The sequence below is a fragment of the Microcebus murinus genome, chromosome 4 (genome assembly GCF_040939455.1).
Source record: "Microcebus murinus isolate Inina chromosome 4, M.murinus_Inina_mat1.0, whole genome shotgun sequence".
Classification (NCBI taxonomy): domain Eukaryota; kingdom Metazoa; phylum Chordata; class Mammalia; order Primates; family Cheirogaleidae; genus Microcebus; species Microcebus murinus.
In genome coordinates this window covers 77166513-77183050 of record NC_134107.1, presented here as the reverse complement: position 1 = coordinate 77183050, position 16538 = coordinate 77166513, and the positions used below count along the sequence as shown (strand labels likewise).

The window sequence follows — 16538 nt, the reverse complement described above, 5'->3', positions numbered from 1 at the left end:
TGTGTCTATGATACTTTATGATTTACAAAGCACATTATTTCATTTGATCCTTACAAAAACCCTACAGGGGCTGGGCAAAGTGGCTCACACCTGTAATCCTAGCACTCTGGGAGGCCGAGGCGGGCGGATTGCTTGAGGTCAGGAGTTCGAAACCAGCCTGAGCAAGAGCAAGACCCCGTCTCTACTATAAATAGAAAGAAATTAATTGGTCAACTATTATATAGAAAAAATTAGGCGGGCATGGTGGCGCATGCCTGTAGTCCCAGCTACTCGGGAGGCTGAGGCAGGAGGATTGCTTGAGCCCAGGAGTTTGAGGTTGCTGTGAGCTAGGCTGACGCCATGGCACTCACTATAGCCTGGGCAACAAAGTGAGACTCTGTCTCAAAAAAATAAAAATAAAAACCCTACAGGGTCAGTACTTTTATTACTCATATTTTATAGATATATTTTATATTTTATAGCTCACAAAGGCTTGGAGACTTTCCCAAAAGTGTCATAGAATTAAAACTTGAACCCAGGGCTATATAATCCAAAGTACAAGCTTAGAAACAGACAAAACAAAAAATCCAAACCCTGTACCATAGCTCTTTACGGAAGCACTTTAGTGCATAATTCATTTCAAATTTGATCTCAAGCTCCTTTTTCCTACCCAAAACACCAGAAATTCTGGAAGCTCTTATTAGGCCATAGCTTCTCCTATAACACCGACTCTTCTAGAAGTTTTAGATAGTGATGTTTCAAATTGAAATAATATTGATCAATTCAGTATTGAATGGAACTTCTCTTTGCACCTATAAAGTTGGTGCCTATAAAGTTGAAAAGAAATCTGTATTTAACTGAATATTGGTTCATTTTAGTGAGTGTGCCTTTTTCCTAAACAAAAGAGAATCAAACAAAAGAGGAAAGGAGCCCGAGACTCCTTCTGTCAAAGTCTAGATGACTAAGTGTACCTGTCCATACTCTAGACCAGGCATCCTCAAACTACAGCCCATGGGCCGCATGTGGGTGTTTTTGCCCATTTGTTTTTTTACTTCAAAATAAGATATGTGCAGTGTGCATAGGAATTTGTTCATAGTTTTTTTAAACTATAGTCCAGCCTTCCAACAGTCTGAGGGACAGTGAACTGGCCCCCTGTTTAAAAAGTTTGAGGACCCCTGCTCTAGTCTATGCCGTGTTTGAAAAGATCAGATGAATCCTTGTAGGTGAAAGTACTTCTGCAAACTCTAGGGCTGTAGATTGATGGGTATGACATCTTCAGATGAATAGGAAGTCAGTATACTTCAGACAGGCAAGAAGTATCCAAAATATGCTTGTATTTAGGAAGGGCTTACAGACACATATGAGACTCTTAATGAGAACTGGTTGTGACACCTTTAACAATCACCTCGCCCATCCCACCCTACCATAGAATTATTGTATTTATTCTTATTAAGTACTCATTGTGGGTTTTTAAAAATACTTTTAAAATAATATAAGTTTAACTTTGGGCAGTTGCATTGGCCAAAGCCCCCTTGTTACACTTGGAAATTTCTATGTCTTGACAAGGAGGCTTCTGGTTGTTTGTGTGTCCATGAGACCAGACCCTCCTGGCTGGGGCTTCCTGGGCAGCTGTCCATAAGAGAAAGGGGTTTGGGGGTTGGAAAAATGATCTTTCTAAGGTAGGTACTAATAATTAGCCCCATTTTATAGATAAGGAAGCTGAGGTAACTTGCCCAAGACCACACAGTTAGCAAGCAGGGAAGCTGGGATTTGAGCCTACAGCATGTTGACTCTGGAGCCTGGGCTCTAACCACTAGGCCATATCGGCTCCCAGAAGTGATTTTACATCTACCTCCTGAGAACATCTCCCTGTAGATAATACATAACAAGCAGTTATGACCACTTTCTTTGTTGAAATTTAAGCTTAAAAATTGGAATGTAGTTCTCAAAAATCGATCTATGATCTGGGGGGAAATACCTACAGAGAGAGACAATGAGCAGTCTGAGAACCCATTTACGAAAGTTAAGCAGTCCACACTATACTGCTTATAGTGTAACATTTGGAAAACACGTATTGTGTGGTGAGCTTAGGCAAAATGCTGAGCAAGACACAGACACACAACTCAGCCCACACGGGGAAGGCAGCCAAGAATGACTGCCACCTCCAGCCCAGAGGGGGCGCCCTACCCAAGGGTACAGACAGGGCAGGCCCCCTTCAGAGACTGCTTGCTATCTCCCACACTGTGGGAGCTCCCTGATGAATCAACAAATAAACAAGACTGTTTCTATAACTGTGTGATTCAGACTCAGAGAAGCAATAAGCCTTTGGTGCTTATTTATGAAGGACACATAAAAAACACTTACTGTCCCAAATAGCTTTTCAGAAAATTAACAACAAAAAATAGTTCTGGCCAGGCAATGGTGGCTCACACCTGTAATCCCAGCACTTTGGGAGGTTGAGGCAGGAAGATTTCTTGAGCCCAGGAGTTTGAGGTTGCTGTGAGCTAGACTGATGCCACGGCACTCTAGCCTGGGGCACAGAGCAAGACCCTGTCTCAAAAAAAAAGAAAGAAAGAAAGAAAAGAAAAGTAGTTCTATAACGCCTGTTTCATTGACCCAAACTTCTGTTTTCTCATGTATGCCTCAAAATTTTTTCAAACATTAACAGTTGTGACACATGTGACTGGAAACTGCTTGAGTTACTGTGGATCAAGAAGGAAATGGGGAAAAAGAGAAATCACAGGTCATCCCCAACCCTCATTTCAACCATTAGGATTCTCCCTTTCAGAGATTTTACAGAACTGCTAATGAGTTGTCAATAATTACTTTATTTAGCATCTGCAAGGTGCACAGCATTGTACATAGCTTGAAAATGTCAAATTGACTTTTGTCACACCCTCTGTAAAGGCTTCCCTAAGTCCCATGGTTTTGTGGCTTTTCCTCCTGTGCTCCGGGAGCATGCTGCTAGTACCTTAGCTACAGCACTTACCATGATGTATTACAAATATTGATCTCTCCACCAGATTTTAAAATCCTCAAAGATGAGATCCATGCACTGTTCGTCTCTGCAACCTTAATGTCCAAATAAATACATGTTTGAGGATGAATAAATGATTGCATGGATGAGGAGTGCTTCACTTTGGTTCCATCTCCCAACTCCCTAGTCTGCATTTCGGTGAAAGGCTGACGCTGAGTGAGAAGCCAACAATCACAAGGCACAATGGAAAAGAGGAATGTCCAAAGGCATAGCTGATCCCAGACTAGAAGTTAGCCCCATAATGATGAAGAGTTGGCTGACCTCCCCGAGGGCCCAAGAACACAACAGAGCCACAGCAAAATATTTAAGCCAGACCTGGGGTTCATCAACCAAACTCCTACACCGAAGCCCAAAGTAGCTTGTTGGGAACAGGCCAGCAGTGGGGGCTTCAGGCCCAGTGCAAATAGTTCCAGTGAACCAGAGTCACAGCCAACACTAGCAGTCCAGAGCAGAGGGTCTCAGCCAACCTAACCTTCAGGGTACTTTTTGCTTTACTGTCCCTTCCTAGATTTTAAGAGGCCACACAAGAATAAACAGACACTAAACAACTGGACATGAAAAAGAAGGCATTTCCAAATGATTCTCAAGAAGCCAGTTTGGATGCCGTGCTCCCTGCAGTGCTAAGGGGCTCGAGCTGCCATGGATGCCCGCTTTGGGCGTTTCAGTATGCAAATATGTGCCATAAGGAGATAAGGGTTCCATGGGGTGCAGTAGGCATGACGTTGGTGGTGGATGGCTAATTATTTATCACACACACCAGATTCAATTGATTAGTCAGGGCCTGGAATCTGTCTGATGGATGAGAAAGTCCTGCCACGGTCCAGGGTAGCCGCTAAATGATAGCACACGCTCCCTGTACCTGACATCCCAAGTGTGACGGGTCACATGCAAACGACCTTGGCTCCTGACCTGCCCTCAGCTAGCCGTGAAACTGAGGGCAAGCTCACTGCCCTCTGTGCCTCCGGTTCTTTATAAAATAAGTTTGATCAGACTATCCCAATGGTCACTTCTACGATTCCCTTCCTTTATCCAGCCGGATTCTGGACCCATCAGTACCACGGCAAACTCTCACCCTTCCATTTACCTTCTGAAATGAAGGGACGTCCAACTAAAGATTTCTGTGCTTGCCAAGAGAAGTGTCAGTAAAAATACTGCTTTAAGATTCTGAGAGCAAAAGAGAGCATACCTCACTACACGGACCAATCTGGCGCTCATACTCTCCAACTTTGCGTCACAAATTGATCAGGATGGCAGCTTGCTGGCTGCTGTTCTACTCTGGGTGCAATTCACCTATTTTTCTGCAAAATGTAACTCCTGCTACATTCACGTTTCTTATCCACCAGCCCCATATAAAACGGTCGACACATCATTCTCTCCTTGTTGCCTTTCTAGACCCCAGATTTCTGCATCTAAGTTTCTGATGAATCATAGGCTGTTCCCCCAACCTCAGTATTTCAAATCTGGCTCTCTCCTACTTTACAGCAACTCCTTAAAACACTCAGAAAAAATCCAGATGACTCCATCTCAGCTGTGGAAAGCAGAGCAAAGTTTGCTCCTTCTTGTTACCATTTTTAGTGCAAGATTTAAAATGACAAGTGCTTGACTAAAAAATTGTGAATGAGCTCTCAAATTTAACTTGCATCGGTGGGGGAGTTATGTCTGATAGACTCAAACACATTATAAAAATAATTTCCTAAGAGATAATAATTCTTAAATATTTATCAATATATTTTTTCAGAGACAGAATAATTTTAATTTTTTTTTTATTTTGTGGCTCCTTTCTATATAGTTATACCAAAACAATCATTTAGGGAAATAAGTCAGAGTGTTTTACTATATTAGACACTTACTTGATGAATTTAAAACATCTAGAATGTTTCTCATCTGCCAGAGATTTAATATATGTCAAGTTAATCCAAGCTTGGCTAAAGATGTTCTTGGATCTATGGCACCTACTAAGAGCAGGACTGTCCCCCTTTTGTTCTCTATACCTGTGAGGACTGTTATCTACCATTCCAGGGGCAGAGAAATCTTTGCCCTTACAAATTTTGTTATGCCACATTTGGCATAAAGTGCTTATCATTACCCAAATACAATTTTATAAAATGCTTTATCTTTAACATTACCTACAAGAAAAATGCAGCAAAATTCAACTTTGGAGAAAAAGAAAACCTTCCATGTCCTTGGGAACCATGGAAAGCTAAGAGACACAGCAAATTCTATATCTCTAAGGAAGTTATTTCAAGAAAGAAGCATCATCTGCTCTTCACCAAGGTCAGTCGAGCTGGGAAGAAAATGAAGCCAACGCCAAGAAACTGGCTGTGGATATTTTTATCTGTTTTGCCTGAAGTCTCAAAAAGTAATAGGAGGAACAAGATTCCATTCCCCTTTTCTCAGGAACCCTTTGGTTAAAAGTTGTCTTCTTTCTAATTCTTCCCTCCCCTGTCATTTTTAACCATCACAAATGAATACCAGAGCTTATCAGGTGGTCATCTGTGTTGGAGTGAGTAACTGAAGTTAGTAGTGGCTTGCAAGTGTGCACACAGAGCTGGAGGTACACGGCAGGTCAGGACACTTAATCTCACCCTGAGCATTCCTCTTGTGTCAAGTCTAAATTGCACCACCTTCCTTTGCAAACACCCCCACCAAAGGCCAAAATATAATGACAACTGACAATGAACAGAAACCCAACATATAGACAAAACACTCTAGCTTTCAAATTCACTGTGACTGGACACGATTAGCTTTTTGAGTCCTACAACTCCCCAGAACTGTCAAAAGTAACCTTGTAGCCAAACCGCTTGCAGATACTAAAAACCACCTGAAACAGGCCACCCATGGTGCCGAAAACAGTGTCAAAGAGCAGAGACATGGTGCCGCCAAGGCCCACGGCGATGTCCTTGCACACAATTGGAACAGCACTCATGGTGTACACGGGGAAAGTGGCCACATCCACGAGGACTCGGACGGGGATGCCCAGAATGCGGCAAACGGCCTTCAGCAGACAACAAAGGATCCGGAGAACGGCCCTGATGACCTTGGCTATGACCTTGAGCACCTTCCAGGGTATGCTCACCAGCTCTTCCCCAATGGCCATGAAGTATGAGATGGTGGCCGAGCCCAGGCGGTAAAGGCAACTTTCTATGCCGTTAATCACCTGCTTGGTAACGAACCACAGGAAATAGACAGTGTACTTCAGGATTGCTACCACAAGGTGATAAATTAACTGGAAAAGCTTGCTGAATGGGGTAGCAATGAAGCCCAGGAGGTTTCCCAAAAAGCTGCTACTTCCCTCAGATGGCTCCGGAGGCAACAGGGCAGACCGCTTGCTCCTGGTGCTGGAGAGGGGAATGGCGCGCTCTTGAGACTGTACCTGTCGCTCCTCATCCTGGACTTGGTTAACCATTTCCAGGATTTTTTTCATTTTCTCTGTGTCCTGCTCAGTTTCACCACAGTTGTTCTGGAACAGCTGAAGGTTAAACGGTAGCAGTTTCTCCAGATCTTTCACCATCACGTCTTCTATGATGTCACTGCCGCGGGTGTGCTTGACAAAGCCCATGGCCCAGCCTCCCCCGGGGACAGCACAACAGGCCGCCAGCCACACCAACTCAGGGATGGCCACTCTGTCTTTGACTTTGTGGTCTGAGGGCACGGCGCCCGTGATGATATAGAGGTCTTCCCCGTGGCCACACTGCGGGGTCAGGGCCCGGTCCACCAGGCTGTTGAGATTCATGTACCAGCGCTCCTGGAAGGACTGGGTCATCGGGGCTGAATTTGTGAGAGCAAATGTGGCCCTCTGGAAATCACCGCCAAGGGGGAACGGGTACAGCTGTCCTCTTTGGTAATCGGAGTCAAGGTAATCTGTGTTCAAGGCTTGCTTGCTTCCCAGGCTGTTCACAGAGGTGACAGCCTCGGCCTCATTAGCCGCCTCCTCAAGGGTGCTTTTGGGGTCATCGATCTGAAAGGAGAGAACAAGTGGTGAGAGGCAGCCCTGTTAACAGCAGGGACAGAGCACGTGAATCATTCTGCCAAGACCCTAGAAAAGTCCCCATTCCGCTATCATTTCTAAACACTTGGGTTTGGAAGGACTTGGTTCTCTGGTGCACGCCCGCACATTTCATAGGAATACCCAGTGATGCTGGTGTTTGAAAGCATCTTTCAAGTGGGCTGTTTCCTAGTTTACCCCCTGTATACCCCAGCCCTGCTCTGCGGTAGCATCCATCACTCGCCCCTACCCCACCATCGTGGCATTCCTTCTTAATCTGCTGTAGTTTTATGAATTTCACAGCTCTTCTTTGGAATATTTTTCTAGGAGATCCCAAGTAATTGTAACAATGAAAACAAGGGGAGAATAGATCCCAACAGGACCATAAAAATAGGAAATGTAACATAGATGATCAGCCCCCAGTGTTGGCTGCAATTTAATGCACGCATTCTTAATGAACATTTACACATTTGGGGATATGTGAAAAGCAATCAACTCTAATCAGAGCATTTCAATCAAATGGAAGAAAATGTACAGTGTGGTCTCAGTGTTTAGATACTTACCAGGCAAAGCTAAAATTCAAACTAGACTAACTCCTGTTGGAATTTCATTTCCTCCTGACATTTGCCATTATTAAAAATTCATTTTGTGTTTTGATCAATTTAGATATGTGCTATATACCAATTTTAATCAATATATACATCCCTTCTTGGTTCTGCTTTTTTATCCCCCCTAGTTCAACAGGATAATGTATATTTTTACTTTACCATTAAGAATCCGAAAAGACAAAAGGAAAGAGCTCAGGATTATCCAAGGACTATATTTTTATCTCCCAAACTACGCCGTAAATTCCTTGACACCAGGGACCATGTGTATTTCCCATAGGACCCAGCCCAAGGCCTGACACATCTAGAATCTCAAGGCACTCTTGTCAGTCTTTATCCTCGAGATGTTTCTCATGGCAGAATTTATAACAGCAGGAGGTTGAACCAATCCACATTTTCAAAAACCAGAAAATGTTACAGCCATCAAAGAAATACCTCAAAACCATTATAAAGCACTTGTAATTATGAAGGGTTTGTGACAATGGGGAAATATATGCTATAACATTGAAAGAAAAAGGAAGGATATAAAATTAAATGATCACAATTTATTTTTAAGAAAGCCTAAAATATGCAAGAAAAAAACTTTGGAAGGAAACAGGAAATGTCAACAGTGTTTTTTTATTTTTAATTAATGGGTATATAATAGTTGTATATCTTTATAGGGGGCATGTGATGTTTTGATACAGGTATACAATGTGAATTAATCAAATCAGGGTAATTGGGGTAACCAACACCTCAGGCATTTATCCTTTCTTTATGTTAGGAACATTCCAATTCCACTCTTTTAGTTATTTTGAAGTATATACTAACTTATTGTGAATTATAGTCACTTTGTTGTAATATCAAATATCGTTCACTCTATCTAACTACCTAACTATATTTTATACCCATTAACCGTCCCCACTTTATACAGCCTCCCCGCTACCCTTCCCAGCCTCTGGTAACTGTCGTTCTACTCCCTTAACAGTGTTTTTTGATTCCTGGGGATGCAAGTGATATTTTTTTCCTCTATTTTCTTATTTCTCTCTTTATACCTCCCCTACTCATATCAACCCATAAATTATTTATATGTGTTACATTCAAAAGGAAACAAACAAAAACCCCAAACTAATTTAATCAAATAAGTAAATTCTTGCTAATTGATTTCCTAGAATTGGTGCTACTCAGCAAACCCATCAAACAAACCCCCAGAGGCATCACGGCCATGGGGAGTGTGTTGACCCTCTTGTCTGAAGGTAACCCCATTATGGATGTCTACAGCTCTGCAGTGGCAAGTGCTGGCACTGCCATGCGTGTGCGTGTAGGGTAGTGAGGGCAATGGGTGAGCAAATGGGTATGGAAGCAGGAATACCTGCTGAAGCCTAATGGGCTAATCTACAGGCTGAGCCTACTCAGCCACTCCATGCTTCCCCCAGTCTGAGAAAGAGCAATGATCCCAGATGCTCTCTACTCACACACATCTGTAGGACAGAGATAAGAAGCCCATTTTGTAAAGCTTCTGTCTCTGCTCTCTTATAGCCAAAATATATTACTATATCCCAGGGAAATAGCAGCCTCATTTCTGAATCCTAAGATCAGGACACGGCAGAGCCAAGATCCATAGAGTCTTGGGTATAAGGTCAGGCTTTTAAGATGCACATTTCTCCACGGTTACATTTTGTCTGTTTTTTGTCTGCATTTAACCTGATGCAGTGCCTTCATTCCTTCCAGGGGAAGTCTGGACATGGTTTTTGAATTGGTAGCATGGCGGTGTGTCTTCAGCCCCAGGGCCACCTGGGGGTGACACAGTGCCTACAGGGATAGTCGGCAGTCCTGGAAAATGAGCAGAGAAAAGGGACTCTCAGATGAGGTAGGGGAAGGAAGCAAAAGAGAGAGGCAGGAGGAGAAAAGAGGAAATAAAGAGAGAAAAACAAATAAGAGAAAATGTGTGTTTAAGAAACAGACACAGTACCCTACTGTTAGGGAGAAACCAAGACTATGAGCTGGTCACCCCCAAACTGCAGGGCATGCTGGCTGCCATGCAGGGGAGACTGGGCTGGGTGCTTCTGCATCTGCTCAGGCCACTTGGGTTCACAGGGCTTCAGATTTCGGCCGTGGCCAGGTACCTTTTCCACCCACACTGCACAGGGGAACAGGCAAACACTTACATGGGAAGTGGGCCAATTCCACCGGGCTCTGCGCGCTCCCTGCCCTGGGCCTTCCTGGGCAAAGTGACAGCTAAACTCTATGCCCTGGAGATGCAGGCAGCAGGGGTACATCTTCCCTCAATTCCCTCTGCTTGCTTCAGAACCCCATATCCACGGTCACTGTATTCTCACAAACCCCGGGTTTGGCCCTATGGGTTGATGACAGGATAGACTATAGTGTTTGAGATCAAGTCAGAATGCCGGGCTACTCCAACTAGATAGTGATGGGGCAGGAGGTGAAGACTAATACTTTTTGAACTACCAACTAAATGCTTTCCATATAACGTTAAATGGAAGGTATTTCTCCCTTATTTTAGAGATGGAGAAACCAAGACACAGAAAGATGAAGTAAATTTTCCAGTATTCCGATAAGCAGTAGCAAGAGCAGGACTTGAACTGAGGCGTTTTTGTCCCCTAAAGCATATGTTCTCTATCACTAAACTATACTTTTTCCTATCTTAATGGTCACAGCTGTGCCTGTTTGTTCTATCAGCGAGTAGAACAAAATACTGCACTATCTGTAATCTTTTCTCTCTGTGTCATGGAATAAATAAAGCTCCTTAAAGTTGCAGGGAGGGAAGGTGATATCTGAGCCCTCTGACGCTGAGAGGATGGAAAGGAAAAGGATAAAGGAGGAGTTTACAGGCTGGTCCTCGGGCCTCCTTTTTGCCTTTGCCAAGGGCACGTGGCTGCTAAGCCACTAACTTAGTCTTCAGGCTCCTGCAACCCTTAGAAATTGGTCGGTTGGCTGGTCCACAGGAGGGTCATTCCTACTGGCGCCTCACCTGGCTACTCCCTTCATCTTCTCTATACCAGCAAGGGTAGCGGAGGACAGCGAGCACCAAGCACAGCAAATGTTCTGGGAGAAAAAGTGTAAAAGCAGCCCCCTCCCCCCTCACACTCCACAGAGTAGAGTCAGACAGGAAAGGGACCCTGCTGTATCACTTAACTGAATCTGGACTATATTCCTGAAGACCTTCTATTGTCAATGAACAAAGACTCATTTGTGTCGAAATGATGGGTTCATTGGAAGGATAAAAAGCATGGAAACCCAAGAAAAGCTGAAGCAACAGGCTCCATGAAGATCTAGGGATGGCAGGATAGCTTGGCAATGCTGGAACTGGAAATGGATTTCCGAAAGCCCTTAGGGAATTTTGGCAGAAAGAGTCTGTGGGTGAGACTAATTAGATACTCAAGACTGCCATTAATGAAACAGAGCCACACTGGACCTGTCAGACTTTCTCCCTCTCTCCCACCTGTCTTCTTTGCCTACTTCTTTGTGCATGGCTGTTCTCTATTTCATGGCTTCTTCTCACTCACGGTCTCTGTTCATCATAGCTGGGGCTTGCACGTGGACCCTAAGAGCCTCTCTAGCCACTCGCCCCATCATCAGTCTTCAATTTTCACTTCTTCTGTTACCTAATTTCCTCCATCAAGTGCTCGAGGGACAGAATCCGATTTACCCAGCTCATCTTTTCATATCAGGCCACATTAAGACAAACCTATGAAACAGCTGTCCTCGAGTCAAATGCTCACCTCTGCCGCATCAGCTGTGGGCTGGGTGCTGGGGAGAACTGCGGGGACCTGCACAGGGCTGCCCCCCACCAGGGACTGTGGAAGTGGCAGGCTCTCTAGGCTGTCTTGTCTGGTCATGGCCTTACAAAACTTTATTCTGATCCCAAGATGGGATCAGATTTTAACAGCTTTTGTTGGAGAATCATCTGAAAAATCTAAATAAAATCAATACATGAGCTCCCCATCATTATCATGTTCATGTAACTCTACAAAACAACCAAGTCTGTCTTGGTAGCTTCTTATTTTCTGAAGGGAAGCCATAGTGTGTGTGTGTGTGTGTGTGTGTGTGTGTGTGTGTGTGTGTGTAACTAAAATATTTCATGTATGGGAAATTGTATTAAAAATAGTAATACTATTTGATTAAAAGAGTCTTAGTATGTTCTTTGATACACTGTCACTTAAAGGGCACATGTGTTTTTCCATGCTCTCTACAGACATAGTTTAAGGATCTGGTTATTGCAATTACAGTAAATTACTGACAACTCAGCTCCCTACAGATATATACTTATGATGTAAGAGGTTATTTCCCATTATAACTTCTGAATCACCCCTGCCCTTCTGCACACACCACCAATCTCCCCTTTGGTTCCCCAGTGGAATCTCTAGATGGAGGGGAACACACAAAGCTCTGTCTAATCCACCTCCCAGCTGACCTAGTACCCCTGGGCTGCTGATGTAATTTGATACAGTTCCTGTATTTAATGGGAAATTTCTTTTCTAATCTCAACATGTTAAGTAGGTTTCAGAAGAATGAGTTCTCCCCACCCCACTAGCCTCCTGCCCCATAAATAATCTTATAATAAATTCCTTTTCAAATTTAGTACAAAGAAAAAAATTGTTTCTCTCCACGAGCTGGTCTGTTTCCTCATGCCAAACAGTAAAAGCTATTTAAATCCAAGGGGTTTCTTTTTTGTTTCAGAATTACATAAAGGGAAACTTCGAATTTTTGTGATAAAATGCATCTGAGGAAAAAAAAAAGAAGAATGGAAAATTGAAAAGGAGTACTGGAGGGGATATATTGACCCATTCGGCAGTATTTATTAAGCATATATTATGTATGATGAGCACCGTAAGAGGAAACATTGGAAATGATATTAACAACACCACCCAACATTTATCAAGTGCTACATGCCAGACGCTAAGAGTTTTACATGAATTAAATCAGTAAGTGGATGAACTAACTATTCTTCATTTAAACTCACAACTATGTACTATTATTATCATCTTTTGAAAGGTGAGGAAACTGAGGCACATCAAGACTAAGTAAGTTGCCCAAGGTCACACATAGTATGTGGTAGAACCAGGGTGTCAACTCAGGAAGTCCAGCCCCATAGCAACATGGTGTCAGCCTAGCTCACAGCAATCTCAAACTCCTGGGCTCCAGCGATGCTCCTACCTCAGCCTCCTCAGTAGATGGAACTACAGTGACACGCCACCACACCCGGCTAATTTTTCTATTTTTAGTAGAGACGGGGTCTCTCACTCTTGCTCAGACTGTTCTTGAACTCTTGACCTCAAGTAATCTTCCTGCCTCGGCCTCCCAAAGTGCTAGGATTACAGGCATGAGCCACTGCGCCCAGCCAGGTGTTTTTAATCACTGTTTTATATGCTTCAAAATATGCCTTCATGTCAAGAAAATCATCATCTATTTATGGAAACAAGACACAGATACACAGAAAGTTAAATAGAAAATCGGGAGAAAAACTGCAGTATGATGCAGTTTATATCAACTGCTGAACACATGATAGAACAGAAAAGAGCAACAGCATTACAGAGGCAGGAAGGGCACATGGGGAGTGCAGCCAGGGAAAACTCTTGGAGGAAACAGGATCTGAAGTGGAACTTGAAGATTCTGACAGACTTAGCGACACAGCAAGGCCAGTAAAGCCTCAGCAAGATCTCCACACTGAGGCTTAGCGCAGAAACAAGCAGCCTGTGAAAACGGGTCTCTGAGTGGGGAAAAGTAGAGGTTAATTCGAAAGGACAACAGGAATAAAATTTGGAAACAATGTAGGATCCTATTTACTCTTTGCATACTCTACGAGGCAGGCATTACTACCGTCTCCGTTTTAGATGTGGGAAAACTGAGACTCAGACAAATGGCAGGTACAAAGTCATCCAACAAGTACGTGGAAGAGCCAAGACTTAAGCCCGGCATCTCTGATTTCAAAGCTCCTAACCACAAGCCAGTAGCAGCCCAGGCCTCTGAACGAGGAAGGGAATGCTGAGAGCCGCAGAGCGGTCGCCGAGAGAGACAAGGAAGGCCAGTGACCCTGGAGACACAGAAGACGCTGTGGGGAGAATCGGTCGTCTAATGTCACGTCAAAAGTCAAGGGAAGAGAAGGCTTTGGCTGGAGGACGATCACAATGTGTGCCACCTCTGGCAGAGGACAGGGAAGGAAGGAGACTGGGCCAAGGCCTTAGAGACGGGTAGTGACAGAGCTCTCGGGAAGGAGGACGGCCAGCAGAGGTGACTGCACGTGGGCAAGAGAAGACTGCAGCCACGGTGCCTCTCGCTGGAGAAGGCTTTAGGTAAAGGCAGGAGAGGAACGGAACCTTAGCTTAAAGGACAGGAATTGCAAGGATAAGCAAAGATTGTCTTCCCATCCAAGGTGAAGGGCGTGTTGGGAGTTTGGGGCTGCTTGAGTCTCCGCACAGGCGAGCACCTCAGGGCCGGTTACTTCAGGCTTAAGCGCATCTCGGGGGAATGATCTGAAGGCAGCAGGCTGGAGGAACAGAGAGCCACTGGGCAGAGCCCCATCTCTGGGGACTTCCGGGCTGCAAAATCCACACTGACCTCAGGGGCCAGAGTCACCGGGCGCAGACTTGCCATGGGGAGTTTGTCACTGAGAAGGGAGGAGGAGCTGCTTGCTGAGGTGACCCTCAGGGAACACACGCATGAAGGTCTGAACTCATCACAACAACGCCGCTCACCAGCCTCCTGCATGCCTTTTTTGGTCTCCTTCCACCCACTCTTTTCTCAACCCCTCTAGGGCCAGAATCACACCATCCTCATAAGCACTTGTTCTGAGACAGCTCAGAGACATGGCGGGTATAAGGGAGTTCCTTTAACTCTCTTCCCAGCATCAAGCCCATACAAGTGTGTAATGGGACAGAGAATCCCACAGGACTGGGAGACTCAGAGGCTGGGTGTCCCAGCCAAGACCTCCAGGACCAGTCAGGGGACTGAGCCACGAGGCGATGGAGTGGGAGTAGCCTGAGGGTGACAGATGGACAGGCAGGAGTGTAAAGGGGCCCTGCAGAGGGCTGAGATGACTGGCGGGTGGATGGGAAGGAAGAGAGGCTTATAATGTTACTAAGATTGGTTTTAAAGAGCGTGTGTGTGTGTGTGTGTGTGTGTGTGTGTGTGTGTGCGCGCGCACACACACACGGGCATATACACATACAGACTCACCACACACACACACACACACACACAACAGGAGACTTGAAAGTCAAGAGGAAAGTTATCAGAGCGGTGAGCTGAGTGTGCAGGGAGTGGGCCCCTGTGCACTTGCCCCTCGTAGTTTTGCAGACACCGGGCTCTCAAGGGCTGGGATCATCTCTTGTACCTCCTGTCTGCCTAAGTCATAGCGGGGACTCTGCATACGGTGGGTTCTTGGTACGTATTGCTAATTAGCATGTTGGTGATCATGACGGCAGCATGGAACAGAGGAGGGTGGGTGAGGGGCTGCTGTTGGCGATTTTGCAGGAAGTGGTGGTCAGCTTCCCTGCCATGCTGGCCAGGGGCCCAGAGCGTAGGGAGAGCAAGGAAGGTCTTCAGCCTCCTGAGGTCACTGTGCCAGGGAATTTGCAAAAGGAGAAAGAAAGGCTGTCAAAAAGAAAGGAAGGCCCTGTGGAAAGCATCCAGGATTAATGGGGCAGGGCCAGCTCTGCTGAGGCCAGGATTTGAGTTTTTGTACTTAATATACCCCCAGCGAGGATCTGCCATCCAGGGATGAGAGCAGAGAAAGCACCGGCCTAGGTGTGGGGGGTGTGAAGGGTAGGAGCCTTGTCACTGCAAATGGATTGAAGTACCTGACCATAGAGTCCAGGTGAGCAGGGGCCGAGGGTTGCAGCACTGCTGATGGGAAGAGACTGAGCGGTGCAGGTACAGAGTAAGACCAAGGGCAGGGGGAAAAAGGCCGGGGGGAAGGAGTAGCGCGTCAGCAGCTGCAGGTGGAGGGGACAGGTGTAGCCCTGCTGATGACAGCAGCTGGTGTGAGTGGAGGCTGCCTCCGGGAGGGTGGGACACTTGTGGGCGGTCGAGTTCAGCAGGCTGACCACCAACGACAAAGCAGAGGAGTCTGCCAGTGTGTGCCAGACTGTGTGTTTATCTACCTGTGTCACCACTGAATTGAAGGCTACGGGCCAGTGCCCAGCTATCTCTGCGGCCCCACACCTAGAGTCATGCCCCCGTGCAGCAGGAAGCGACTGGTATTTGTTGAAAGAATGATCTCATTTGACCACCATGATCTTCTGGTGCACATAGGCGTCCCTCCGACCTGCAGAAGAGGCTCCAGCGAGAACCGGCCGTCCTCTAGTCCTGCTGCACGACGTGCAGCATGGGAAAGGTGGTCCTAATGAAGGGTCATCAGAGTGGTTGTTAAACTCCGCAATGACTCACCATGGGGAGGGTGGAGTTTCCTTCCCCTGGAGAATTTTAAGCTGAGACTAGATAAGCACATGCAGGGGATGATTCAGACGAGATCCTGTCCTCAGGAGCCATCCTAGTGAGCTTCTCTCTGACTCTCTGGGGACAAAGAGGCTACTTCCTCTGGGGTTTGTTTTATTTTTCAACAAGAGTTAAATAATAGGACGGGGTGAACAGTCAGTGTTCCAATTTTCTCCCTGTTGTGTGAGCTACAATACAGGTGCACGCGCACGCGCACACACACACACACACACACACACACACACGCGCGCACACTGGATATAAAAGACACGCCATCCCCCTGCCGCCATCACCAGGTGGGTCAGAGAGCCCCTCCTTACAAGGAACCGTGACAATCGGAACATCAGATAATCTTATCAGAGCTGGACGCTGCTTAAAAGTCCTCTGCACTCACACACAGTAGAATGAACTAGATCTGAGGCCCAGGTAAGTCCCAGAACCTACTTACCATGGAAAATACCCAGCAAGGGAAAGAGCTGCCTTTCAACAAAGAAGG

At 45.5% G+C, this 16538-nt stretch overlaps 1 protein-coding gene across 1 annotated transcript in view; it reads right to left on the bottom strand.

The window, feature by feature from the left end:
- Window positions 1-2787: 2787 nt before the first annotated feature.
- The window catches only part of ENDOD1 (endonuclease domain containing 1), a 29937-nt gene continuing 16186 nt past the window's right edge, over window positions 2788-16538 (bottom strand). The window contains exon 2 of the mRNA XM_076002451.1: window positions 2788-6974. Within this exon, the coding sequence (XP_075858566.1) occupies window positions 5772-6974 (1203 nt within the window). The 3' untranslated portion in view covers window positions 2788-5771. The remainder of the gene's footprint in view (window positions 6975-16538) is intronic.